The sequence below is a fragment of the Pseudopipra pipra genome, chromosome Z, assembly GCF_036250125.1.
Source record: "Pseudopipra pipra isolate bDixPip1 chromosome Z, bDixPip1.hap1, whole genome shotgun sequence".
Lineage (NCBI taxonomy): Eukaryota > Metazoa > Chordata > Aves > Passeriformes > Pipridae > Pseudopipra > Pseudopipra pipra.
In genome coordinates, this window is record NC_087581.1 from 9664592 (window position 1) to 9691454 (window position 26863).

The 26863-nt window shown below is 53.2% G+C and overlaps 1 protein-coding gene across 1 annotated transcript; it reads left to right on the forward strand.

The window, feature by feature from the left end:
- Positions 1-1774: 1774 nt before the first annotated feature.
- LOC135407882 (receptor-type tyrosine-protein phosphatase alpha-like) lies at positions 1775-26809 on the forward strand. Its single transcript, XM_064643302.1, has 30 exons — positions 1775-2001; positions 8816-8998; positions 9543-9770; positions 10218-10460; positions 11338-11571; positions 12976-13218; positions 13938-14228; positions 14572-14669; positions 15150-15336; positions 15454-15559; positions 15685-15952; positions 16169-16208; positions 16760-16865; positions 17038-17105; positions 17369-17511; positions 17652-17739; positions 18325-18395; positions 18801-18837; positions 19536-19633; positions 19797-19913; positions 20931-21088; positions 21167-21302; positions 22041-22190; positions 22362-22461; positions 22947-23026; positions 23484-23618; positions 24016-24141; positions 24700-24857; positions 25132-25267; positions 25887-26809. Exons 1-30 carry the CDS (start codon positions 1899-1901, stop codon positions 25959-25961), a joined length of 4206 nt encoding a protein of 1401 aa, XP_064499372.1. The 5' UTR covers positions 1775-1898; the 3' UTR covers positions 25962-26809.
- The last annotated feature ends 54 nt before the right edge of the window (positions 26810-26863 follow it).

Genomic DNA, 26863 nt, shown 5'->3' on the forward strand with positions numbered 1-26863 from the left:
ATCCTCCCTCAAGAGCCTGGGTTACACTCAAGGCTGAATTTTTCCAGTGTAGAGCAAGGGCAAGTGCAAAGAATGAGAGAGCCAAGGAGCAAGAGAGTGAGAGAGCTTCCTTACAACTGCTTGGGCCACTTCCTCCATGGCTTTTGAGGTTTCACATGAGGGAATGAAGGGTTTCTGGAGAGGGCAGATACTGTTAGTATCAGAGGTGACAACCACTATGCTGGGAGTGGTGCAGAGAGGGACTGGGGATGTCATTTTTTTTTAGTATTTTTATTTATGAAATTTTCCCATTCCTTTTCCAAAGATCCTCGAAATGAAGACCCTATTCCTACTGACAGAGTTTGCTTCTGCAGCCTTTTAATTTTTTTCTTGAAAGACCCAGAAGCATAAAGGGGCAGGGAGAGCTGATGTCCAAGTTGCTGGAGACAGAGAAGCAGTTGCTTCCTCCCACCCTACAGACCTTGCAGGTACCTGAGGTGGAGCACAGCTACCTCCCAGGTACCTCCCAGGCTGTGCCCTGCTGTGATGCCAGAGTCCTGGCTGTGCGCTTCTGCCCCAGGGCATTTCTGCCAGGACAAGTGTGCTTGAGTACACAGACAAGGGAGAAGAGGCTGATACTGCCTTTCTGAGCATAGCAGGGCACAGGGAAGGTGGCTGGGCAGTCTCCAGCTCTGTTCCTGAGAGGTAAAAGGCTGCTGGAGTATCTGCACTCAAGCACATCCTGTAATTGCAGGGGGGGAAAAATAAAGATAAAATAAGACCTTTACCATCTTTTGCTCGGGGTTAAATTTTTGGGGTAGCAGGAGACAGTGTATTTGGGGAGGGTTGCCCTGCACTGGACTGCTTGATGCTGCTGAATGAAGATGCTATACCATGTGCAAATCAACAGAAGGTAGAGCCTGAGTACCAGGCATGGGAGTACCCATCCTTGCTGAAGAGCACAAGAGAGGAAGGCCATCACAGGGCTGCAGCTTGGCTGTGGAGCTTCAGAGAAGACTTAAGGACTTGTTTTTCTCCCAGCTGTGTGTTTCAGCTGGCATGAGGGCCAAGTGGATCCAGCAAGGGCTGCTGGGTGGCTGAGGAAGCACAAATTCATGAATCCTGCCCTGGATCACTTCTGCTGCTATGGCCAGTGCCACCAGCCTCCAGCTGCACAGACAATCTCCCCAGCAGCCCCTTTTCTGCCCACTGCCACGCCTGTGCTGCCTTCTCACACCTTCAGGGTCATTCCTGCTCACATGTTAACACATGTGTTAACAACACAACGTGCCATAGCACTTGAGCTGCAGGTCCCCAAGACTCCAGTTGGCTTCTTCCCAAGCATATGCTGTCGTTGAGTCCTGAGCACCCAGACACTTCTACCAAAACCCTGGCTTTCATGACCATGGCACACACTGCCAGGTAATTAAACTCATCTATGCCCTTTAGAAGTCCATTTTATCACAACCCTTATCAAGTAACAAGGTGAAGGTTGTCCTGATCCAGTCTCTGCTTGACTGAGTATGGATGCCACATTTTCTTGCAAAAGCCCAGGCATGAACGAGCACACCTCACAAGTCTTTCCGGGACTGCTGATGTCTGTGCTGGGAGAGGAGGCAACCCAGCTGTTGTGGTTAGTAGCTGCTCCTGCCAGAAAGCCTGAAAACTGTGGTTTTTAGACAAGCAATTGGAGAGCAGCAAGATTGCAAAAAGGCACGTGAAGCTGCCACAATGCACAGAAGAATAAAGGCGGTGCTGACACTGGCTGAGGTTCCCTCTCCAATGAGGAAGCCTCTTGCACCATAAGTGATTTCTCTGCGTTCCTGTTTCCTTTCTGTGCTTGCACCTCTCACAGTCAGACGGATGTTCAGTGAAGCAGCCAGTGGGGCTGAGAACTCAGTCCTGCCCTGGGAACAATCATGGCCCTGCGATGGATATTTCTCCTGCTCCTCACACCTCTGCTGGCAGAAAAAGAGCACGATGAGCTAGATCTCAATGACTATGGAGAACCCCAGGAAACAGGTAAGAAGCACTCACTCCTCTACCTGTAAGAGAAGGTTTGGCTGTGCTCCTGCTGCAGGGCTGCTGTGCATCTTCATCACGTGCAGGATACAGCAGCTTTATCAGAGAGGTCTGATGTCCATATCGGGGCCCAAGGCAATTAGCTGGGTTGTGGTGAGGTGGAGCTCTGCTGAGGATGGAAGGCAGCCTACCTTGGGGTGCTGGGAAAGCCTCTGCAGGGTCTGTAAGTTCCTCCATGGAGCTGGGAGCATGAGTTGACTGTCTGTCCTTGCACGGTGTGCAGATGCCATGTCCTCACCAAAGTGGAGACGGGTGCTGGCGCCCAACAAAGAGCTGGAGAGCTCCAAGCTGAGACCCTTGTCCAGGAGACCCTGGAGGCAGGAGTTATAATGTTTTGGGATTGCTCTTTAATGGGCTTCCTTGGTGCTGGAAGGGTCAGGACACCCCCAGGGCTCTTCTGGGCTCTTCCTACAAAGGCTGCGTGCTTGGATCCCAGCAGAGTCAGTGCGTATCTGCAGGCTCACATGTTATCTGCCCTCCCAGGAGGCTGCACTGTCTGGTGTTTGACTGTGGTCCAGAGGCTGTGACCTTGCATTGTTCTGTGTGTGCCTGAATTGGACTATTTCTCTAAACCAATTTTCTTGGAGCTAGATGATAAAAATCATTAAACAAGCATCTAATCGTGTCATCCCGGTCCACTGTGGGGATGCATCTGGACTGACGCAGGGTAGAGAAAACTGCTGATTAAGTACCCTGGCTATGACAGGGAATGGGACCAGAAACTTTACTTGATGTTGTGAAGTGACATCAGGGTCTGTACTGTGTGATAGGGGTCACAAGAGCTTGTTCCCAGGGAAAATGTGTCCATGTGGCTGCAGAGAGTGTAAGCACAGTACACTGTCACGCAAAAACTAAGGGCTAAATCTGCAACAGAGGATATTCTTCTGCCCCAAGTGACTTCCCATTGCTCAGATCCCCACTGAAGCTGTTCTCCCAGGCTAGCACGTGCAAGCATGTCCAAGTTCTCCTGTTTGCTTTCAAGGTGCACACTAGGACCAGGACCTGTCTGCACTGTGTGCAGTGGGATGCAGCAGGGACTTGTGGGCCAGCAGGCTCTTGACACGCTTTGCAGATCTCAGTCACCCAGCCATCCCCAGAGGAGTCTGGGGCTGCCTGCAACAGAGATGATATTGCTGAGTTTGCACCTTGGTGTTTGTAAAAAGAGGAACCAAGACAAAAACAAGTGGCAGCCGCACCCAGCAGTGCGGGCAGCCCTGCCTGCATCCTCAGCATGTGGGCTAATCCCATCCTGGGATCCGTGCTGAGGTTCCACCTGATGGATTATGGTCCTTCTCCTGCTGAGGGACAGGACAAGGAGAATGGCCAGGATGGGGCAGGAAGGTCCCTCCCATGCCTGTTAGAGTGGAATGGGCTGAGTGTGTCAGTGGGGCAGGGTAAAAAGCTGTTGGGCAGGGTAAAAAGCTGTTGGGCAGAGATGGGGGACATAGGGATGGGATTCCTGAGCACCTCTCATGACCCTGGAAGATATAGGGTACAACCAGGGAGAGGGAACAGCCCACTGGGAACAGTGCCACAGAGAACAGCCCAGGGAAGAACAGAGCAGCTGCAGGCAGAGGATGTGGTTGGGACGTATATAAACTTGTGAGCCAGCACAGCACTGTTGTTCTGCTCACTCTGTCACGGGAACACCGCGCGCTGAGCAGAGTGCATTGTCTCATTGTCCTGTTGTCACCTGATTACCTTGCTGTGCTGCTCTCATGGGGCTTTCTTCTTTCCTTAGATGCCACACCTGTATGAAATCCTCATCCTCTTACAGTCCTAGTGCACCTTGGAAGGCAGGTGGAGAAGCTTCTAGGGGATATTTTCTGTGCAAAGGCAGGGCCTGTGATTCCAGCTGGCCCTAACCCCTTTCTCATCAGCCTTGCTTGACAATGCATAGTGATTTAGTGGCAGCTGACGAGAAGCTCTAACTAGGAGCATAGCTGCAATGGCGGGTGAGTAGGAGGTTTCTAGCTAAAATAAAGCCACACTCAATCCGAAAGGTTTTTTGTCAGTCGAATTTCAAACAATGCCTAGAGTAAATCCTGTGGGGAACACTAACGCTGAGAGATACTGTAGATGAGTGCCTTGGGCTTGACATCCTAAGGGCTGTGAACTGTGTGCTCTGCTATGCTTCCACTGCACATCACCAAAGCACAAGCTCAGGAAATGTGAATTTTACTGTCTGTTCTTTAAAACCTGTCAGCTGCATTTTTGCGTGGTGGGCCAGTGCAGGTTAAAGAGTCACCATTTCCCAGCCCTTCCCATGGTGCCTTGTTTAGTGACTTGCTTTGCCTGGCATGACTCCCAAGAAGAGCATCCCCGTGGTCTCTCTGCTCCTTTTCCACCCTCACACTGCCCATCACCCTCAAAAACCCGCTCAGACACTTTGGTTGGTGGTGAGTACAGAGATGGCCCAAGACCCGTGTATGTGTTCTCAGTGGCTTTCAATACAATCTCCACCAGTGGAAACAGTGATTGCTTTTCTTAGCTCATCTTAGCAAGCACATGTCATCAAACACAACAAGACTACAGCACACTTTGCTGTCACCTCCCTTAGCTGCCCTGGGAAAAAGGTTGAACTTTGCCTACTCCTTCTTAGTTTTCACCTTGTCCTTTATTCTTTGTGTATGAGATAATATAATGTGAGAAAGTACATCTTTTGCTGGTAAGCAAAGGGCTGAACTCAGGAGCCTGACCTGAATTACCAGCATAGCTCTTTCTCCTGATCCTCCCTGACATCTGCTTCTGGGGCATGCTGACGCTTTGTTTTGCCTGCCAGGCTCAAAACTCCCTTGCAGCAAAGACAGGCAGTCCAGATATTTCTGTAAAATACTTTCTATAGTCATGGGTAATAAATAATAAGAGCAAGGAGGGTATTCATTTAATAGCATCAACAGTAAAAAACCCAAACCAATCTCTGCCTATAGGAGACAAATAGACCAAGCTTTTGCTACCACTCCTGTCTAGGCATTCAGCGTTTTCCATTTTGCTGCGAGCACATGTTGCACGTTACAAGAGGTGCCTGTTTGGTCACAACTACACCATATTTTCCATACTGAAATCTCACTTGACTCAGTCTCCTTCCAACAGCTGGGGTGGAAAGCCTGTGGGTGGCTTTCTGCATATCACTGTGCAGGGTAAAAAACAGTGTCTGAGGACAGTTTCATTACTCTCCCAGATGCTGTTAGTCCCTACAAGGCTGGAAGCTAAGTGCTTCTTTCCCCTTTCTGCCTGAGCATTCTCCTTTCTCCATCAGTGCCCTGGCTTCCCAGATACATCCAACTGCTTGGCACAAGTTTTGAGCTCCAGCCTGGTGGAGATCCCTTAACAGCTTCTCTTGGCCACAGCCAAAGCACACAAGCAACCAGTCTGGATTAGAGCACAGGCTCCTTTGCTCCAAGGAGCAGTTTTTCCGTGGCAGTTGTTATGGAGTGGTTGGGAAAGAAGTGTAAGAAAGTGACTCAGGACAGAGGTGCCCCCTCTCCCCTGCCCCAGCCTGTGCATCTCAGTTGCACTCAGCAGTCATGTATCAGTTTGTCACAATGAGTCTCAAGTGGTAACCACATGCCTGCCAGGCTTGGACTTGTTGAAGATGTGAGGCTGAGTCGGATTGCATTAATCAATGTTTTCAAGACAAAACCAGACGTGCACTGAAAGTGTCTTCTCCTCTCCCTCCTGTGGGGAAGCTTAGCCTCCTAGGCTTCACCCTCAAGCAGAAATCAGAAATGCCACCGGGAAGGACTCTGAGTGGCTGCAGATGCCTGGATACAGATGGTTTCAGTGCTGTGATACCCTACATGACTTCAGCTCCTCTGCAGCAGCAAGAATGTAGGCAAGAAGCAGGCCCTGGAAGGGCTGTGAGGGCTTGGTCACTGCTAGCAGGGTGCTCTGTGTGCAGAAGGGAAATAGGCTTTGGCAGTCTCCCAGGCTGCCTTCCTGGTATATGCTGCCCCAAGCAAGCTGGTTTTGCCATGACCACTCGAGTCACAGGAGGCAAAGGCAGGGACTGTGAGAACGAAGACCACAGTGAGAACGACTTCTCACTGTGGGAGAAGATCAGGTTTGAGACCATCTGAGGAACCTGAAGGTGCACAAGTCCATGGGACCTGATAAAATGCACTTGTGGGTCCTGAGGGTGGAGAGAGTGGCTAAACCAGTATCCATCATATTTGAGAAGTTGTAGCAGGGAACTTCCTGTGAAGCTCCCACTGACTGGAAAAGGAGAAGCATAAACCTTATTTTAAAATAAGGGAAATAAGGGAGACCCAGGGAACTACAGGCCAGTCAGTCTCACCTCAGTGCCTGGCAAGATCATGGAGCAGATCCGGCTGGAAACTATGCTAAGGCACATGGAAGTTGTTGGTGGCAGCCCACATGGCTTCACTAAGGACAAATGGTGTCTGAGAAATATTGTGACCTTCTACAGTGGGGATTACAGCGTTGGTGGATAAGGGAGGAGCGACTGACATCATCCACCTGGACTTGTGCAAGGCTTTTGACACTGTCCCACATGACATCTTTGCCTCCAAACTGTAAAGGTGTTGATCTGATGGATAGACCACTCACTGGGGGAGGAGTTGGCTGGATAGTCACACTCAAAAGGTTGCAGTCAATGGTTCAGTGTCAACTGGCACATGTTGCCCAGAGAAGCTGTGGATGCCCCATCCCTGGGAGTGTTCAAGGCCAGACTGGACAGGGCTTTGGGCAAGCTGGTCTAGTGAAAGGTATCCCTGCCCATGGCAGGGGTGTTGGAATGAGGTGATCTTCCTTGGGTCCCTTCCAATCCAAGCTATTCTATGATTCTATGATTTTATGAAGGATTTAATTGATCTAAGAGCCTGTCAACAATAATTAGTACAATACTGATATGCCTAATTTCAATTGTGAAGTTTTAACTTTTAGTAAAAAAAAATAAAAATAATAAAAATCATATATTTTAAACAAAGACTAATTCTTCTTTGTGCTATAGTAAATCTGCACTGTATTGCACCTCTAAAGCAGCAATCATGAGATGTGGCTTTTTGAATCACAGTGTTACCCCTGACCTCTGCAAGGAAGCCCTATAAGTCTAGAGTGGGTCACTTATGGTTGTTTTAGCAGAAAGTGCTCTGCTATATGAAAGGCACTAAGAGATTTGGTGTGAGACTCAGGGAGACCTAGAAGCAAGGGAGATCTCTGTCGTACAGCTGCCACCACCCCTGCCAGCAGAGCATCTCTTGAAATCTGCACCTGCGTCAGCAGGGAGTCTGCAAAGCAGAATTTCTCTTTTCCTCCTGATTTCCTGCCTGGCAGGTTGCCGTGCACTGTGGTGCTGGTGAGTTTGTGTACTGTGGGGACCATAACAGTTACCAGGAGGTGTGGAATAGTCAGAAAAGGAAAATGATGAGGCTTCTTTGCACTGAAGGTCAGGAGTGGGGCAGGCTGGGGAAGGGCAGCCACGCCCGTGAGCACTCACAGCCCCCTGAGCTCCTAGGGCTGTTTCCACTGGAGATTTCATTCCCCAAAACTGCTTCTCGCTTCAGGTCAGGCCCCACAAACCTCTTTTCAAGCAATGATTGCTCATGTTTCTGTGGTGACTCTAGGATTGAAGAATACACATTGATGACTAAACTTTGTACAGGCACAATTTGGGGCCCTGTAATGGGAAACAAAACATGGGAAGCACCATCACGAGTACCTCTCACCTCAAATACCTGAAGTATTTGCTGCTCAATTCGCCAGTCTGGTGGTAGTTTTTTCCACTTTTTTGTCAAAGGCTTTATTCTGTCTGAGGTGGTGCAGCTCTTGTGGTCTGCTGGTGTGCTCCTGTTTTTGTGGGGAGTCCTAATGCCTTTTGGGTGTTGTGGGAAGCAGTGCAAGCTGGCTGTGCCTGCCTGGCTGCACCCCAGTAAATTTTGACAATGTCTGGGTACCTATAGCTAAATTTATTGGATGAGGAAAGCTCACAGAGATACATTTTTTATTATGTGAAAAGTGTAATCTGCTCAGGGTGTAGAGTCCCACATTAGTGCCATGCTGAGAGCCAGCAGAACTCCTATCTAGAACCCAATGAAAACAGATATGAATATTTATTTTAGCCAAATGCCCAATCTACATGTTGCCCAAACTCAACTAAATGTGAAGGTGGTTAAATACCTTTGTGCAGTTCCTCTCAAGTGCCCTTTGCCAACCCAGGTGTGGGGGTGGTGCTTGTCCTGGGGGAGGACTGGAGGGATATGGGTCAGGAGGTACCCAGTTCTAGGAGCTAGCTGATATTTTGAGAGAGGGATGGGGAGAAGAAAATAACAAGTGTACCCTCCAGAACAAAAGCAAAGTGGCAACTCGAGTGGGTTTTTTGCTGCATATAAGTGTGTTTGTGTGTGTGTGAGCAGACAGTGTCCAGCAGAATGATGGGAATGCGGATCAGTGGTGCCAGCAGAGGGTCTGGTGCACTCCCACAGCCCCTGGATTAGGGGGAGAAAGCACAGGAGAGAGCAGCATCCACCAGGCTGCTGGATCCCTCTGGCTGGGGTCCCTCCACAGCACAGGAGTGGGCAGGAGGGCCTGCGGATAACCCTCCTGCACTGCACCTGAGAGTGCAAGGAGGGATAATGCACCTGGGCTCTGGGGCCTCATCCTGGAAGGTACCATCTCTGCCACCCCTCTGGAGGGAGGGGGACCAGCAGCCCTCTGGACGGGAGCCCCTCACCCCTGAGGTTGCTGCCGGAGCCCGGTGACCCTCAGGGCTCTCCCTCTTGGCCTTTGCACACAGGAAGATGTAAAGCTCCCTCCGACTGGGACCCCAAGCTGCAGTTTACCCCAAACCAGAGGAGTTACGCCTTGAACCAACTGGTGCAGCTGAATTGTCTGGATAAATTTGTGCCATCGGTCCCCCAGATCAGATGCATTTCCAGTGGGACCCAGACCCTGTGGAATGAGACTGCCACCTGCAAGGGTAAGCACAGCCCTGCATCACCCTGACCTGGGGTCCTGACCTGCCATCAGACCCTCTGTGACATGGTCATGCTTCAGCCCCCATTGGGCAATAGTCTGGGAACAGGAGACCTGGATACTTTGGCTTTGTGTCCTGGAAGTGATGGGGCTCTTTTTGTCCCAGCACCCTGCTGTGAGTGCCTGCTGAGATCTGTGCTCCTTGGGAGGGGTTCAAGAGCAGGAACAAGGGTCCCTGCACTGGGGCTGCTGTGCCTTCAAACAATGCCTGGGCATATGCCAAGGTGGTGGGAGTGGTAGGAACTCTGTGTGAAGACAGAGGAGTTCAGTCCCTGGAGTGGGGAAGCCTACAAGTCTGTAGGCATGAATGGGACCGCTCTTGGGGTGGCATGCTGCCACCATTAACTCTGTTCTAGGCTGCAAGAGAGGGATTTAGAGTTGAACGTGGTAACCAAAGGAGCTGGACACTGTCAAAACCAGGACAAGAGATCAAAGCAGACCTCTTCCCATCCTACTTACACCTGCTCTTTCTCCTCTCCTCTGTCCAGAGAGATGCCAGAAGCCCCAGTGGGTCTCAAAGCTCCACTTTACCCCAAAACAGAATTTTTACTGGCTGAAGGAGGAGGTGACACTGAGCTGCTTTGAGAAAGACCCTCCTCCCCTTGCTGTGATAAGATGTGCAAATGGGACTTCTCCAGGTTGGAAGCGTGCTTGGGAGGTGAAGGACATCCAGGGAACATGGCACAAGTTGGCAGAGAGACTGACCTGCAGCACAGGTAAGTTGGGAAGTGGTAAGTCTCCCCTGCTACATGCACTTCTCTCTGTGGAGGGGACCTGGACATCCTGCCATATCTGTGAGAAGCCTTGGACACAGCTCAGAGACAGGTCCCAGTCGGGAGCAGTTTCCAAGAGAAAGGAGAGAGGTAGAAGCTTTCAATATAGGATAGGTTTCTCTGTCCCTGCATCTCCTCCCAGTCTATTCCTGAGTTGTAGGCCATGTGGAAGTTGGAGGAGGACAAATCCTGCCCCTCAGTTCACCTCTCTCCTAGTGTCCTGTATCACTTCCTTACCCAGCCACTCGCTCCTTCCCTGCACTTGAGGACCCTTGGGTTTCCTTGTGGTGTTGAATGATGATGGAACAGCCAATCATGGAAAAGCCTTGATGCCCTTCCTGCCTGAGCACCTCCTGTCTGAGAAGGACTCTCACCCGTTCTCTCTGACAGAAAATTGCACAAAACCTGAGTGGGATGAACAACTCGAGTTTCCAGAAAACAACACTGAATTCCCACAGAATGATCATCTGCAACTGACCTGCCCTAAAGATCTCAAGCCATCCTTCTCCGAGGTCAAATGTGCAAAGGAACTTCAGGAAGTGAATTCTGGAAAACCATCCTATAGACAGGCCTGGTGGGGCAGGAGCAGCACAAGTGCCTGGATGCGCATTGAGGGGGGCGTACAGTGCCTTGGTAAGTGAGGCTGCAGCAGCTCTCCCCTTTCTCCTCTGTACCTTCACCCTCAACAGCCCAGCTCAGCAGCAGGCACACCACAGTCCCTCCTTGCTGCTGTGGTGCTTGTGCAAACTGGTGAAGAGGACAGCCCAGCCAGGAGACAACAGACAAGGTAGTACCAGCCCGGCAAGCCGACAGCTCCTGCAGTGGTTCCTGAGCGGGCCAAATGTGGGGCCCACAGGTGGGACTCCAGGCCTGGGGCAGGATCCAAGACCAGCACCGAGGTGCCAAAAGGGGTTCCATGATTCTCAGTGTGCCTCCACGTGCCACCCTGGAGTGCACAGGTCTGCTTGTTCCCCTGCCTGTCCATGTGTGAGGGATCCTGGGAACATCTGCAGGAGTGGAGTGGACTGAAGGGAACCCTGACTGCCCAGGGCTGGGTCAGCCCTTGCCATTGGTACTGGAGGCTGTATGGGATGAAGCTGGAGGAAAAGAAATGCCCTCTGTGAGGTGGTGGGGATGCAGGACTGTCCAAGGCAGAGACAGAGCTGTGCTCAGTGTGGGCATGGCAGTACTTGGGCAGTCCAGTGCTCAGGAAAGGTGGGCAGGGAGAGATAACTTGGGAACCTCCCTGCCTGGGGCTGTGGGAGATGGATAGGAGTGTCCACAGACAGAGGTGGGAGGATGGGAGAGCTTCATGGATGGTTGATCCTTCATGCTTCATGTGAACAATAAAAGCCCCCTCCAAACATACCTTGGGTAACATCCTGGGAGATAGATGTGACGCCTTTCCCCTCCCTTCATTGACTGGATGGATTACTGGGGATTTCTCTCCCACCACTCACCCATACTCCACCTCATCAACTCCCAGCCCAAATACTTTTTCCTCTGCCAGGAATGTGCCAAAGACCCCAGAGCGACTCCAGACTCCAGCTGACACCAGACCAGGAGAATTACATGGAGGATGAGGAAGTGCTGCTGAGCTGTCCGGAGGGTTTCCAGCCATCTTTCACCAAAATCAAATGTTGGAGTGAAGTTGAGTTCCCCATTCATAGGAAACCTGTGTCTTGGTGGGGAAATAACACCAGAGGTGTCTGGACCGACATTCCCCCCTATGTGATATGCATCGGTAAGGCAGGAGTGAGGAGCAGGATAGTCCTTTGGAAGGGCAGGATGCTGGGAATGTGTCTGAGTCAGAGCCAGCATGGGAACTTTGTGGTTTTACACTGAGGCCCATGCTGTGAGACTGGCGACTGTGGAAGCAGCTCCTGCTTCCAGGCCAGGATGAAGCGGCTCCCATTGTGTTCGCCCATGGCACCAAAGGGTGACTGCAGCCACACACCTCAGAGGGTGTGAGGGCAGAAGGACACATTTGATCCTTCCTGTGAGACGTGATGTAGCCCAACGAGGGGCACACTGTCCTAAGGTTTGAATGAACAGGCACAGTTGCCTCAGTGCAGAAATTCTCCCAGAAGTTCACATTCAGCATCCCAGTGAGCCATGACCCCAAACTCCTCCTACTCCCCTACCAGAGAGCTGTAGTGACCAATACAAACCCTCTCCCCAGCTGTGCCTGGAGGACACTGTGCCTGCTGAGACAGAGCAAGAGGGAACCTGCTGCTGCTTTGTCACCTGGATGGGCCGGGCTGGGGTCAGTGGCTGGTGCCTGTGCATGGGGTGGGGCACAGCCATGTGCCAGCGGGACAGAGCTGTTGGTTGTGCTGCTCAGATGGGCATCTCTGGCCTTCTGCCATCAGGCTTGTTTGAGAGCAAAGCCTGACCAGGAGTGGCTTGTCACCAGCATTCGCCTCTGGGGCTGTTCAGAGGATGCTTTGAACTTTCTGACATCCCTTGTGTGCCCCTCTGGGAGAAAGGAGATTGTATTTTAAGCACTTTCAGGCCTCACAGAGCCCCTTGCAGAGGCTCAAACAGGCAAGGGCTCCTTCCACGGGCCAGCATTCTTGTCTGGAGGAATTGTTGGGGCAGGAGCTGTGCTAAAGCAGGGGATGTGAATGGAGAAGGCCTTGCTCCTCCCCATGTCCCACTGCACAGTGGTGGGGGGCAGAAGGAGAGTAGCCAAAAGACTGAGTCAGAACAGGGAGCCCAGAAGTGTAACAGGGGCATCTCTGATCCCTGTGGTAGGGATGAGCCATGGCTGAAGAGACATACATCCCAGCAGGACAGGTGGTACCATCAAGTGCAGCTTGAGCTGGGATGGGTGACATGCCTGAAGGAGATATTGGAGGGAGTCTCCCAGTGCAGGGCTGATTGTCCTGGCAATCTCCTTCCTGTGGGCTATGGAGGAGGAAATAGAATGTCCCCAGACACGAGGCTGGATGGGGGAGGTTCATGGATGAGGGATCCTTCACACTTTACATGCACAAGGAAAGCTCCCTCCCAACATCCTGAGGTGGATGTGTCACCTTGCCTCTCCCTTCAGGGGCTGGAGGGACAGCTGGGCATTTATCTCCCACCACACACCCATACCCCAGCACCCTCCAGCCCAACTAACACCCACTTTCACCTCTGCCAGAAACGTGCCAAAGGCCCCCTTGGGCCTCCATCTTCCAGCTGGCACCAGACCAGGAGAGCTACAGGAAGAACGAAGAAGTGATGCTGAGCTGCCCCCAAGGTTTCCAGCCATCCTTCACCCATGTCAAATGTTCGAGTGAAGTCCAGTCCTTCATTGACGGGAAACCTGTCTACAGAGAGGTTTGGCTTGGAAGACATACCAGAGGTGCCTGGATCCGCATTCGCTCCAGCATGGAGTGCCTTGGTAAGGCTGGGATGAAGAGCTCTCCTGGCTGCCCTGCCCTGCCCTTCCTGAGCAGGGAAGGCAGCTGTGTGGGCACAGCAGGTTTCTGGCTCTCTGCTGCCTGAGGAAATGGCACATGCTGCTGAAGGCAGTGTCAAGGCAGCCCCTGAGCCTGCCCTGAGTGCAGCCTGCAGTTCAGCCCTGGAGCTGTGGGCAATAAGGCTTCCTGAGGACTTCTGGTCAAGAGCAAAGCATGGGAGAGTGAGGAGTGGTGGAATTTGTGGTCAGCATGGCATCCCAGTGGGGGCGGGACTGGAGGGCTTTGCTGCCTGTGTCCTCTCAGACTGTGCAGCTGGGAGTACCACAGCTTCCTCTAGGCTCTGTGGCCTACAGGGTGTAGGCTGTAGGCTTGGCACCATGTCCTCACAGCTTGGCATGTTCCTGTCCTCTCTAAGGGAGAACAGAATGGCACTTGTTGGACTTGCTGGGACACACAGATACTTCAGTTTGGAATCAAGAGGGAAAATTGCCTTGACCAGTAATAGTCCACTCAGTCACTCCCATTCGTTCCTGTCCAGACTCCTCCTGCTGCCCTACCGGAGAGCTGGAGTGACCAGTTTCAGCCTCTTGCTTGCCCTCCCACCAGGCTGGGTGGTGACAGGGCTGTCTGACTGCAGAATCCTTGCAAGGCTGGCAGGGGCAGGAAATACAGTGACTCTTTGTCAATCTTTCTTTCACAGAAGTGCTTCAGGTTGTCCCCGGCACCTTTGAGATCTCCAGCACCAGCATCAAACTGAACTGGACCTGCAGGTTCCCTGGTGCCTGCCAGGGCATGCGGGCCATGTGCCGCCTGGCAGTGCCTTCCTCCCCTCCCTGCAAGGCTGAGGAGGTGGAGGGAGAGGAGATGTTACATGGCCAGGAGGGAACATTCTCCTGCTCCCAGTTGCAGCCCTTCACTGACTACAGTGTCACCATTGTCTTACCCTCCAGCACAATCATATACAGAGAATGCAAAACGACAAAAGAATCAGGTGTGTCCAACTCCATGAAATGGAAAATGTCTTTCACCTGGTCGCTCAGTCTGATCATCCACTCCCTGCAGTGATGAGGATTGTGGATGCCTGAGTCTTGTGGGGCTCTGGGGAAGGGGCTCTGCAGAACCCTGCAGCAGGGCACATCTTCATCTCACTGTCCCCCACCTCACCACACTGTTGCTCTTCCCAGTGCTGCAGCACGTGCAGCCTTTGCAGGGGACAAACCCTTGATATGGGGTCCCCATATCCTGTCCCCTGGACAGGAGCTGCCTGCACCCTGCTCTGGGCTCAGCCCCTGCTCATGGGCCCTGTGTGTGACCCTGTTCTCCTGTGCTTCCAGTGCCAGACAAACCAGAGGAACTGTGGTTGGATACCAGCAGAGGGTCCCTGAGGTGGAAGGAGCTGCCCTCCTGCAAAGGGGAGATCATTGGATACCAGGTACCAAGGGGCCACAGCCCTCATTGCCTGGAGTTCTGTGCAGGCAGATTGGGAAGTGTGAGAAAGGGACAGTCACAATGACCTGCAGAAGGAAAGAGAAGCTCAGGGCTCCTCTTGTGGAGCATGTCAACACAGTGCCTGTAGTGTTGCAATACCTGTCCTTGGGTATATGACACACATATACACTCCTTCAAATAAACAGCCTCCCTCTTCCCTCAGCTGTTCAGAGAGACTTGATTCTTTGCTTATGGAGGCAGACACTTGGACATCCTGAGTGTTGGCTCCAAATTCCTCCTCTCCTAATCTTCTCTGCTTTGAGGTCCACACATGGGGGCAAGGATCATGCTGGTTCCTCTCCAGAGCCTTCCACAGCTGGGGCAGGCTCAGAGAAGGGGAGGCTGACAGAGGTGCTTTGCTCTGCCTCGGGGAGCTGTGGGCAGGTTGGAGCTGCTGCCCTGCAGCTCTGTCTCCTCTCCCCAGCTGAACATCACGGCCAGGAGCACAGGGGATGGAGGCTTCCTGGAGATGGAGCGGCTGCAGGTGAACGGCTCCGTCACTGAGCACCGGCTGCCGGAGCACGGCCCTGGCAGCAGCTACGTGGTGTCGATTCAGGGACTGACGGCTGCCGGGGCCGGGGCTGCGTCGCTGTGGCAGTTTCAGAGCACAGGTAGGGTTCGCTGTACCCCTGTCCGAGGAGCCCGGTCACACAGGAGCTGTGCTCTGCAGCCTGCACTCCCCGAGCCTGCCCCTGCTGAGCTGATGCTCATCTGCTCTTGCCCTCCAGACAACCAGCACCCGCTGGGCATCAGCTGCCGCAGCGTCCCTGACATCTCCCCATCCCAAGGGACGGCCGTGCTTCCCCTCCAACCCATCACCTCGGAGGGGGCCGGGTGAGTGCAGCCCCCACACTTCTGCCACCTCCACATGGGTCTCCCCACCGGCAGTGCTTGCCTGCAAATGCCCCTGCTCCACTCTCCCTGCTGTCCCCCCACCCCTCTCACTTTCGGCCCTGCAGGGAGCACCAGCTGGTCGTGGCCATGACACACAACAGCTCAGGGATTGAAAGCGCCTGCTTGGGGCAGCCACAGCCCTTCAGTGCCAGCCAGCAGCCCTTCAACACCACCCAGCAGCCCAGAACCTACGTGGCCGCTGTGCTCAACCTCACTGCCCCCATGGACTTCGTTTTGGGCAACGGCACCTGGGGGCAGGGCTACCACAACGCTGCCCTGCGCCCCGGCTGGGACTACACGGCCCTTCTGCGCCTCGTCCGCCGCTCACCGCAGGTACCCAGCGTGGGGCCTCCTGGTGTCTGGGGACACTGCTGGCCAGGGCTGGGCCCCTGGGTGGGTCTGGTCTGGCTGTGATGGCAGGCTCCTCTCCTATGCCCTGGCAGGACAGTGTCCCTGGGGTCCTCTCTCACATGAGTGGGAGACCTTTGCCCCCAGGATGGATAGTGGGGCAGAAGTGGCTTCAACTCTCTCTCCTATCTCCTCCAACAGTCAGAGAAGTTCACCTGTGTCTGCTACAGCTTCTCTATTGGTAAGTGTCTCTTTGCTTCCAGTGTCTAAACCTTTCTCCTGCATATCCCCTTTTCCCAGCCTGGCTGCTTCTTTGGAAATGAGCTGGTCCAGTGCAAAAGTGCTGGGGTATTGTTATCCTATTTCAATCTTCAAAGAAGTTTGCTGGGCTTTGAGGCTATCTGTGGTAGACGTGTTTTTGGCATCTTCAGGACACTTAGGCAGGTGTGGCACCAGTGGTAGCTGGACACTGGACATCATCCTTGCCATCACCACATATTTAATCCTAGTCCTGGTGCTCCCCTGCTGAATGTGCAACCCCTAAAGGCAAATACCTCACTAGGCTCTAGTGACTGCCATGACTGGGGCAGTCAAGGAGACAGGATCCACAGCAGAGGGTATCACACCAAGCAAGAACCTGCAACCTCCTTCTGCACCAACATAACTTTTCTCCAATGCAAAGCCTGGGGTGGGAGATGAGGGAAGCTGATTATCCTTCCAAGCCCCTAGAAGATCTCCCAATGCCTAGTTCAGGCTGTGCAGGTGCCTGAGCTTGGGCTGTGCTGCCTGCAGGGCAGGAGCCGGTGTCTCTGCTGGACAGGATGCCCCTGGTTCTGACAGTAGTGCTGGTTGCTGCACTCCTGGCACTGGGAATCTTACTGTTCTTCATCCTCTTCAGGTCAGTATGTGCTTCACCCCTCTGGCCCTCTGTGAGGCGTCCACTGCCTTGCACTGGCAGGGAGTGTCCAAGTGGACCTTGAGATAAAGCAGGGTGGGAGACAAAGCTGCTAGATGGGAAACAGCCTCTCCTCTGTCTCTCTGTTCTGCTGGTCTGACTTGCTGTTTTGCAGGTTAAAGTACAACAGTCCAAAAACCTCAGAGAACAACAGCACTATCCCACTGAGAAGATGTCGAGGAGGTGAAGTATGAACAAAGGCCCTGTGCACCTTATCTGGACAGGCTGTCTGTTAAAAGCAAAAGCAGGGTGCTCATAGGGTCCATAAAGTCCTTACAGGAGCAAGGGGATCAGAGCTTGCTGGTATGGGGGAAGGGACACCTCCCAGGAGATGGTACAGGACTCCTGGCCATCACAGTGCGAGCTCAGCCTGAGCTGCAGAGTTCCAGGGCCAGCCAGTTTAGCATCAGGTGGATGAGGAACTCCTGTCCTTGTGGTCTCTGTAGGTGCCTGCAAGCTGAACACACAGATCCCAGTGGAGGAACTGCTGGAAGCTTTGAAGAGGTTTAAGAGGGAAGAAATAGAGGCAGAGCAGACAGATGATGAATCAGTTGACAGGCGTGGTGTCGGGCATCTTAGAGAATATCAGGTTTGGTTTAGCTTTGCTTTCCCACCTGGCTGTACTGTCCACACTCCCCTCACCTGTTCCCTGGGCATGTGATGCAGTTGGCTTTTGCCAGCCCCAGAACACATCCCAGTGCTGAGTGGGCTTGCCTTCTTTGTCTGCAGCAACTGTCCTCTGCTTTGTTGCACCCCTGCAATGCTGGGAAGGAGCAATGTAATCAGAGCAAGAACCGCTACAAGAGCATCATCCCATGTAAGCAGAGTTCTCCAAGGTTTGGCACAGGCACTTGGAGCTGCTTGGGCAGAAGAGGGTGCTGAGCTGGTGTTGGGGGCCCTGCAGCTCTTCAGAAATACTGAGGTCCTCATCTCATCCTCTGTGGCCACTGAAACGCAGAGGGATTTCTGCCCCCAATGTTTTGTATCCAGTTGCAGAATCCTTGTTCTGCTCCTCAAATCCTCCTGCAAACTTAATCATTCATCATTGTATTCCTGTTCCTGACATTAGTCATTGCTGAACACTGCCATGTCCTGTTCAGAGGCAGGTATTTGTGGGAAAGTGGAAGGAGTGACCCAATTTCTTTCAAACCTTAAAGCTCCTCTGGGCCCCACATGGTGTGGACATTTGGCTTTTCCATAAATAGTCCTCCCTAAAACTCCATTAGGTTTCCTGCTGTGCCATGTCACTTTTCATCTCATCAGCTGTTCTTTACCCCTGAGTCCTGAGGCCTGGGGTGCTGCTGAGGAGGCAGCGGACAGTCACAGACTTCCCTATATTAGACTCCTCCTTAGTCTCTTTGTTGCTGCCCCAAAGCATCAGCCCACCTCCCTTCTCTTCCAGATGATCACTGCCGTGTGGTGCTGCAGCCCTCTGGTACAGGGAATGACTACATCAATGCCAGCTATATGGATGTAGGTAGCAAGGAATTGCTGCCCTGGGAAGGGTGGGAAAGGTGCCTTGTTATGCTGGGTAAGGACAGTCCTGCTCATATGGGTGGCCCTGAGGTCTGACACTTGCTGCCCTCAAGTGCTGGAAGGTGTTGGGATGTCACTTTCCTTGCATCCTTTCTGAGCTGCCTGGAGTACTCTGGATTTGTGTGCAGTCTTCATCTCTAACAAAAAGTGGCCTGTGTGAGGGGCCAGGAGCCGAGATGCAGCCCCTGGTACACACACTCTGTGCTGGCCAGGACTGGTGCTGTGGGACACACCGTGCTGAGGGCTCTGGGCTTTGGTGTCTGTGGGGATGGATTCTTTACTTCATTCTCTGTTAAATATTTAACCCATGTGATCGGAGCTGTTTGAATCTCTCCCCTGCAGAGCTATGGAAGTCCACACTTCTTCATTGCAGCTCAAGGTGGGTGCTCTCAGACTTCATCCTCAGGAGATGTCAGTTGCTGCGCTGAGCAATCTGGGGAATGGGGAACTGTGAGAGCAGCCTAGGAGCTGTGAATGGCTCAGCCCAAGGCTCTGTATCTCCGGGGTCTCTGTCCTGCAGGGCATAGAAGGCCTCAGGGGCAGTTTGGCAGCAGCTGAAACTGGTGCCTGTGCTGCCCAGTCTGAGAATATGGTCCTTCCACCCACAAATCTGGTTTGTTCCCTTTGGCAGCTGGCATGACAAGGACAATCCTGCAAATGCCTGACACGTCTGCACTCAGTGCACTTGGATACAGTCCCCTTCCAACAGTACAAAGCTGGGCTGGGCTGGTCTGCTCTATGCATCATGGAGGAGGTCTTGGGATCCCTGCAAAGCTCCAGAAATTTCTTTCAGGAAATAGGACCCTAAATGTGGGACCAGTTCATGGTCATCTTAAGGGTCTGGATGCAGCAGTGAATCCCTGACATATCCTGGGCTCACCTGCTCACCCTCCTCCTTGTCCCAATTTCTAACACGATGATGAAGCCAATTTGCCCAGGAACTGTGCCAGGTGCTGATGTGCCCTGGCTGTGCCTCTGTCCCTGGGCAGAGGAAAGCCTGGGAATGTCTGAGCTGTGCCTGGGAGCACACCCCCACAGCTTGGACAGTGGCACAGGGCTCTCCTCTTCCTTCCCAAGGCCCCTTGGCTGAGACAGTGGTGGATTTCTGGCAGATGGTCTGGCAGGAGAAGACCTCGGTCATTGTGATGCTGACAGGCTTAGTGGAGCAAAACAAGGTATAGAAACCATCTCAGCCCATTCTCCACTTCAGCCCAGACTTCCCCGCCTGCTTTTGCTGCACTCCCAGTGCGTCTGTCAGTGAGGGCAGAGAGTTCTGCTCTACTGCAGCACTCCCCTCATGAGGTTGCTGGTGCTCAGAGGTCTTGCTGCTGTTGACAGATCAAGTGTGAGAAGTACTGGCCAGAGCAGGAGGAGGTCTACGGGGACTTTACTGTGACACTCAACAACACCAGGGCCACCACAGGCCTTGTCACACGCACATTCAGCCTGCAGAAGGTAAGCCTGACATGTAGCTGAGGTGGGAATGCAGGATGTTCTGGAGGTTCAGAACTGGTGGGAGCTGTCAGTCAAGGACATTGTGGGAAATCCTGCCTGGTCTCCAGCACAAGAAGGTCAGTGCTGCTACCACTGGATTCCATGCTAGGGCATCAGCCCAAGGTTTCTGTGCCAAGCAAAAGCAATTGGTCAGCTCCAGTGGTCACCCCAGATGAGTCTGGACTGATGATGTTCATGGGCAGATCATGAGGGCTTGGATCAGGTGATTACAGAGGATATAAAAGCAGTTAAAGGGTATAAAATGGCATTACTGTACATCCAGGATGGTGAGACAGGTGTCTGCCTGTCTCCTGAACCAATCTGCAGAGGGTCTACACTGAAGCTCCTTGGTCACTTATAGCTACTAAGCCTGAACAGCTAGTTTATGGTTTAAGATAAACTACATAAGGACATTTCTGAAGATGGATACTACTTCTGAAGTTATACCTCAGATAAAAAGCAGAAGCTGCAGGAGCTGCAAGGAGGGGGAAATGGGTAAAATATAAAGAAATTGCAGTTATGCATATTCCTGTCTTTTCTTGTCTTGCCCGGAGCAAAATGTAGCTGAGAGGTAAAGCTCCAAGAGCACCTGATGGAAGGACAGCAGTTCATTAGTTCAGGACAAGTGACTGTGATATTTACGGCAAAATACATGATGGGCTGGTAACAAAAGTGACTACGTTTATATTAGTGCAGTACCAGCCTTAGGGAATATCTTTCCTGTGGAAGCCAGGGCTTCTGAATGACTATGGAAACAACCTAAACTGTGATTTTGATATTCTTCCTCTGGGCCACAAGCTGCATTTGCTGCTCCACCTTCACTGTTCACAGCACATGAAAGCAGAGAACAAATTAATTGTGCGGCCCCTCTGAAGTGGTTTTCTCCACTGCTCCCTACTTGTTGTCATGCAATCACTTCACACAAATTTCCTGGTTGATTCCTGCTCCCTGTTGCCAGCCATGTCTCCCTCTTTGCAGGCAGGCTGTGCTCTCCCAAGAGTGGTGGAGCAGTTTCACTACCTGCTGTGGCCAGACCATGGAGTCCCCAGAAACACCTCCCAGCTCCTGTGCTTAGTGGCAGTGGTGAACAAGAGGGTGTTGGAAGCACCTGCTGGGCCTGTGTTGGTGCACTGCAGGTACTGGGCTGGGAGGGCTTGGGTGCTGGGGCATAGCTGGCAGAGGCAGCACTGAAACTCAATTTTCTGTGTCCTCAGTGCAGGGATCGGGCGCACAGGTACCTTCATCGCCCTGGACTTCCTCTTGAAGATGGGGAAGGCTGAGGGGAAGGTGGATGTGTTTCACTGTGTGCAGCAGCTGCGGGAGCAGCGAGTCAGCATGGTACAGACCAAGGTGAGGAGAGTTACTTGCTCCCCGCACACCTTGGGCTGCAGATCTAGTTCCCACCCTTCCCAGGGATGTGGTGTGCAAAGCCACATTGGCCATGCAGTTCATGGTCTATCCGCAGGGACTGGAGCTGCCAGCTGATGGAGACCACAGGATCTTATTTTCAATACTGTGTCCAAACCCAGTTGGGATCCATGTCCCCCAGAGTCAGACCCTCTGAGGTCTCAGCAGCATTTGTACACTGATATATATCATCCTCATATAGAAGGGCTGTCTTGTATGCAAGGATCATGAACAAGAGTCCATTTGTTCAGACTTTCAAGATGTCTGCCCTTGTGGCATCTCCTGAGCAGCAGTGTCCTGGCCTAGGGACTACTACTATAGTCTGTTCAGTGCTGGGTCCCTTTGGAGAAAACAAGGTTGGGCTAGACCAGCCTGCTCGTTGTAGGAGGACTAACTAGTCCACAAGTTTTCCGTGTTTCCTCCCCCAGAGCAGGGATCTGGTCTGAGAAGGAGCATTAAAGCATAGGAAGACAGTCTTTTCTGGGTTGCTGGAGTTGCTGGCTGTGTCTCAAAGCAGGGCTGCCTACACTGATAGCTGTCTGGCCTCAGGGCTCCATAGAAAGAAAGTGAAGATGGACCTGGCTCATTCCTGGCACAGGTTGATGCCAGTGGAGGTCTGGAGTTCCAGGCTTCCTCCTGGAGCTGCTCCAGACTGCACAGCTGACCCGTGTCCTCATGCAGGAGCAGTACACTTTCCTGTATGAAGCGCTGCTCGAAGGCTTGCTCTGCGGCAACACCGGGGTCCCTGTGGAGAGCATCGCCACCCTTGTCCACTCTCTTCGAGAAGCTCAGACTTCAAGGCCCAACAGTGTCCTTGACAAGGAGTTCAAGGTACCACCAGGATATGGTGCACTGGTGCTGTGAGGGCTGGTCTGTGATGCCACCCCCCTCACCGCTCCCCTCCCCATCTGTGGGATGGACATGGGAGAGTGTTTCTCTGGGGTGGCTGAAGAAGGGGATGCGCTGGCCGGCATGACTTACTTGGCTGAATCATCTCTACAGGCCTTGCAGAAGTTTTCTGAGTTGTTCCAGCTCCTGCCATGCAGAGAAGCAGAGAAACCCAGCAACCAGCCCAAGAACCGCAAGCCAGGGATCTTGCCAGGTAACACTGGCAGGGCTGGGCAGCCCCTTGCTCTAAAACCCAGTGCCTGAAAGCAGCATGGGTTGAATGATGCTCCCCTGCTGCTTCCCTCCGCAGCACCATGCCACTGGCAGATTCTGCTCAAGGTCTAGTCATCATTTTCTGGTTAGTAATAAATACAGATTGGGCTGGTACACCTGGGGTACACCTCGGATACACCTGGGATAAACATGTCCCTGGTCTAATCTTTCTCGGTGGAGTAGCTCAGATGAAGCATCAGGGAGCAAAGAGGAGAGTGGAACTGCTGTGCCTCTGTGCAGGAGATTTTGGACATCTCATGTCAGGGGTCCTTGAGCTGTCAGGGCCCCAAGGCTGGTGGTGCCTGTTCATTCAAGCCCCTCCAGCCCATGCCGCAGGAAGCCACGTTGACCACATCACTTGCAGAAAAAGCCCCCTGCCTCTCTGCAGGGAGAGGATGACCCTCTCTCTGTCCCTTGCCTCCTCAGCGGATTCCTGCCGGCCCATCCTGATGTCTTCGCTGAACGCAGACGGCTCCCCAGGTTACATCAACGCCGTGTTTGCCAGCGTAAGGCTCCAGTCCCAGCGGGGGGGGGGGGGGGGGGGGGGGCGAGAGCTGATGGCAGCAGCAGAAACACCTCCTCCCCACACGCACCCTTGCTGAAGGCAAGGGTAGAGCGTGTCACCCCGGTGTGAGGTGTCCCAGCCCTCGGGCTCCTTCAGGGTGACTGCTGGCCCTGCTGCCAGGAGGTGGCCCCCGCGCTCGGCTGAGCTCTGCCTGCGCGGGCAGCTCCGCAGCCGCCGCACAGCCGCTGGACACAGCCTGCTGGGGGCCGAGCCCGAGTGTGATGACCCGGGGGGGGCGGCGGGGGGCAAACCTGAGCTGCTCTGAGCAGGGCTGGGGTGTACTGTGTTTCCTCCATCTCTGCAGGGAGGCAGTGGGGCGTTCCCACTGTCGGAAGGGCTGGCGGGAAGGTGGATTGTGTGATTTTCCCCACCTCAAGGCACAGTGGCGTGTTTTGCAGACATACACCGAGGAGGATAGAATCGTCATCACCCAGCTGCCTTTCTCCACCACGCTGGTGGATTTCTGGGCTTTAGTCTGGGATTACACCTGCACATCAGTGGTTGTGCTGAATCAACTCCAGGAGCTGGACAAGGTGAGCTGCCCCAGCACAGCTCTCCCCTCCCGTGGTTCCCCGTGGGGCTGAGCAGGGGTATTTCTGCCTTTGACCCTGCACAACTCTTGCCATGAGAGCCCTGCAAGCTTGTGGGCTTCACCTGGAAGAGCCTTGAGACAGTCCAGCATCACGGCACCACAGTAGTGGACTGTCCTCAGTCTCACAGCAAGGGAGCATCCCTCAGGTGTCCTCTCTGCTGGAGTGTGATTTTTCTGGCTGAAGCACTGGCTTAGTCCCCAGAAAATGTTTGACAGAGCCACGTGTACATGGCTCTGAGATAAGGGAGTGGTGTGATCCCACCCATGCGAGGTGCCAAGCGCTGCCACGCGTGCAGGTTGGGGCTGTGTGTGATCATGCACATGTGTCACCCCCCCAGACATACGTGGAGTTCTGGCCCACCCAGGGCGAAGATGACTATGGCCGTTTCCATGTCCAACTGGTCTCAGAGGAGCCTGGAGCTGGCTTCACAGCCTGGACACTTGCCCTCACCAACAGGCAGCAGGTGGGGTCTGTGCTCAAAGATGGCAAAGTCTTTTGAGAACAACCTTTTTAATTTGGGGCTGAAGTCACAGCTAGAGGTGGCAGAGACCACATTGGTCAGAGGGATCTGGTGGGGTCCTGGAAGGGCACTGGCCAGAGCAGGGTCTTTTGCCTTGGGAGAGAGTTTAATCCCAAAAGGTAAGGCTGCAGGCAGAGGTACAAGTCAGAGGTACCTTTGTGTGCCTTTCCAACTTGGAGGGCAGCAGCTGTGGATGGAGTTCTTGCATCTTGGGGGTTCATAGAAGGGGACAGCTGTTGCAGGTAGCTGGGCACTGGACTGGTGCCAGTCTGAGCTGCACCTGGTGTGCTCAGCTCTCCTCTGATGCTCTGTCTATTTGCTGGTCTCAGAGCGCTCAATGGAGAAGGGCAAAGTCTGGGACTGGGCTGTCCCACTGTGGAGCTGCTCCCTTGATCCAGTGTGCATGGCTGAGCCAGTACTGACACACACTGTCCATCCCTTCACTCCGTGAAGACAATAGGTTTCTTTTCTGCCCAACCCACTGTCTTTCTTCCCCACTAGCCCAAAAAGTCAGCACTGGAAGTCCAGTTATGGCAACTGAAGGACTGGCCTATGCAGGAGCGTCTTCCCCCACACCCTGCCACCATCATCAGCTTGCTAGGGAAAGTGGAGACACACCATCGGCAGAGCCAAGGTGGACATATCCTTGTCACCTGCTGGTGAGTGATGTCTCTTGGAGGAGCAGCCATGGTACAAAGCTGGACATAGCCCAGGCTCTGTCAGTGAACTTGGTCACAGCTCCATCTCGGGTGGATGTATGGACATGAATTCAGCTATGTTCAGAGAGGGAGACTTCCCTGTGGAGTCTGGCTGGCTGCAGGATCTGTGGACAAGATCACCCTGAGAGCCTGAATGTCCAGTGGGATGCCTCTGAGGTTCAGCCATGCCAGGCGATCCCAGAGCAAGTGACTATCCCCTTTCTCTCCTCTGCAGGGATGGAGCCAGCCGAAGTGGGATCTTCTGTGCTGCTAGTTTCCTGTGTGAGCAGATCCAAAGTGAGGGGATGGTGGATGTATCACAGGCCGTGAGGACGCTGAAGAGGCGGCGGAGACAGCTCATCAAAGATGTGGTAAGTGCTCACTTCAAACCCAACTGGGATTGCAACACCAAACCCAAACATATCCTGGACTGACCCAGCAGTTGCCCTGGCCTCTCTGTGCTCAGATCATCCTGGGGCCAGCAGGAGCAGACGAGACCTCTGAAAACCCTCATTTTCTGCCTCTGGGACATACCCACTCACTCAGGGGCAGGTTTTACAGGACCAAATGGGCACCACAGCATCCTGCATGGTGAGCGGCCCCTTTCTGGTCCACCTGGCCTGCTCAGCAGGAGGCTGCACTGGTGGGTGTTCAGGTACCTGTCCTGCACCCACTTCACCACCTGGTCTGGGTGCTAGAGGTCATCACAGGGTGAGCAACCCAGATGGGATTGATCAGCAGACACTTTGTGCCCTGGAGGCTTGCTTTCCTCTTGAGGCCAGTTGGCTCTAGCACTGGGGTATCCCAGCCCTCCAGCTACTGGAGCACATGCCTGTGATTTCTCAGCAGGGGAAGGTGGGCTCCAGCTGAGAGGAGGAGAGCAGGCTGTACCTGTGCCTGGCATGCTCAGGAAGCTGTTGGAAACCAATGCTCACATTCCACTGCAGGTGTTGATCTACCAGACACTCATGTGCATCCCTCTTTCCACAGGAGCAGTATGGGCTCTGCTATGAACTAGCCCTCAGTTACTTGAATTCATTTGAAACCTATGGGAATTTCAAGTAGAGACGTGACCACAGTCCATCTCTGGACAGGACTTTGACTCTCTTGGCAGACCTTCATCAGTAACAATGAAAGCAAGAGGAAACAAAAGGGATGTGCACAGCCCCAAGATGATTTACTCCCCTGAAAAGCCACTGCAAGGGTCCTCTGTGGCTGGAGAGCACAGGCTGGACTGTCTCCAAATTGTGGTCAGGCTTTGAAGTAGGAAGCTGACCCTTTGCCCAGCATTTGTGCAGTATCTTATCTGGAATCACAGCCTGAGTATGCACGCCAGAGCATGGGCACCAGGACTTGACATACTCTTCCTTCCTAGGGATGAAGAAAACAGCTATCCCATCTAGGCTCTCTTGTCCCTTCAGGCAACCCCAGGGGAGGTGGTGTAGCACCAGCATCTGTGTTTTGTCAGGAAAGTACCAAACTACTGTAAGATCTGTGGTGCTCAGGAGCACAAGCTATCTGTCCTACTTTGGGAGAAGCATGAAGTCCAAGGCCAACAAGAGCCAAGGGTGGGGCAAGCCATGGTCCTGTAGGGCTAAATAGGTCCTTCCAACCCACACAATCTCTTTCTGGAAATCCACTTTCCAGGTACTGATCCAAGTGCCACAACCCTGCCAGCTCCAGAGGGGCTCCTTCATCAGCCTGTCTGACTTCACTATGACAATCCCAGGTTATAGTGGCTTAACTTGGATATCCTGGATGTGATTCCAGCAGGGGCTGCTGCTGCATCATGGAGACTGGTTCTGCCTTTTCTGTGTAAGGGCAAGAGACCTCAGAGCCAGGACTGACCCCAGGTCCTGACTGGCTGTGGCTCTCTGTCCTGTGTCTCACCAGTAAAGACCCTGTAACAGCCACAGTGGTGGTAACCTCTGGTCTTCACTTTTCTTCCAGGTTTGACCCAGCACAAG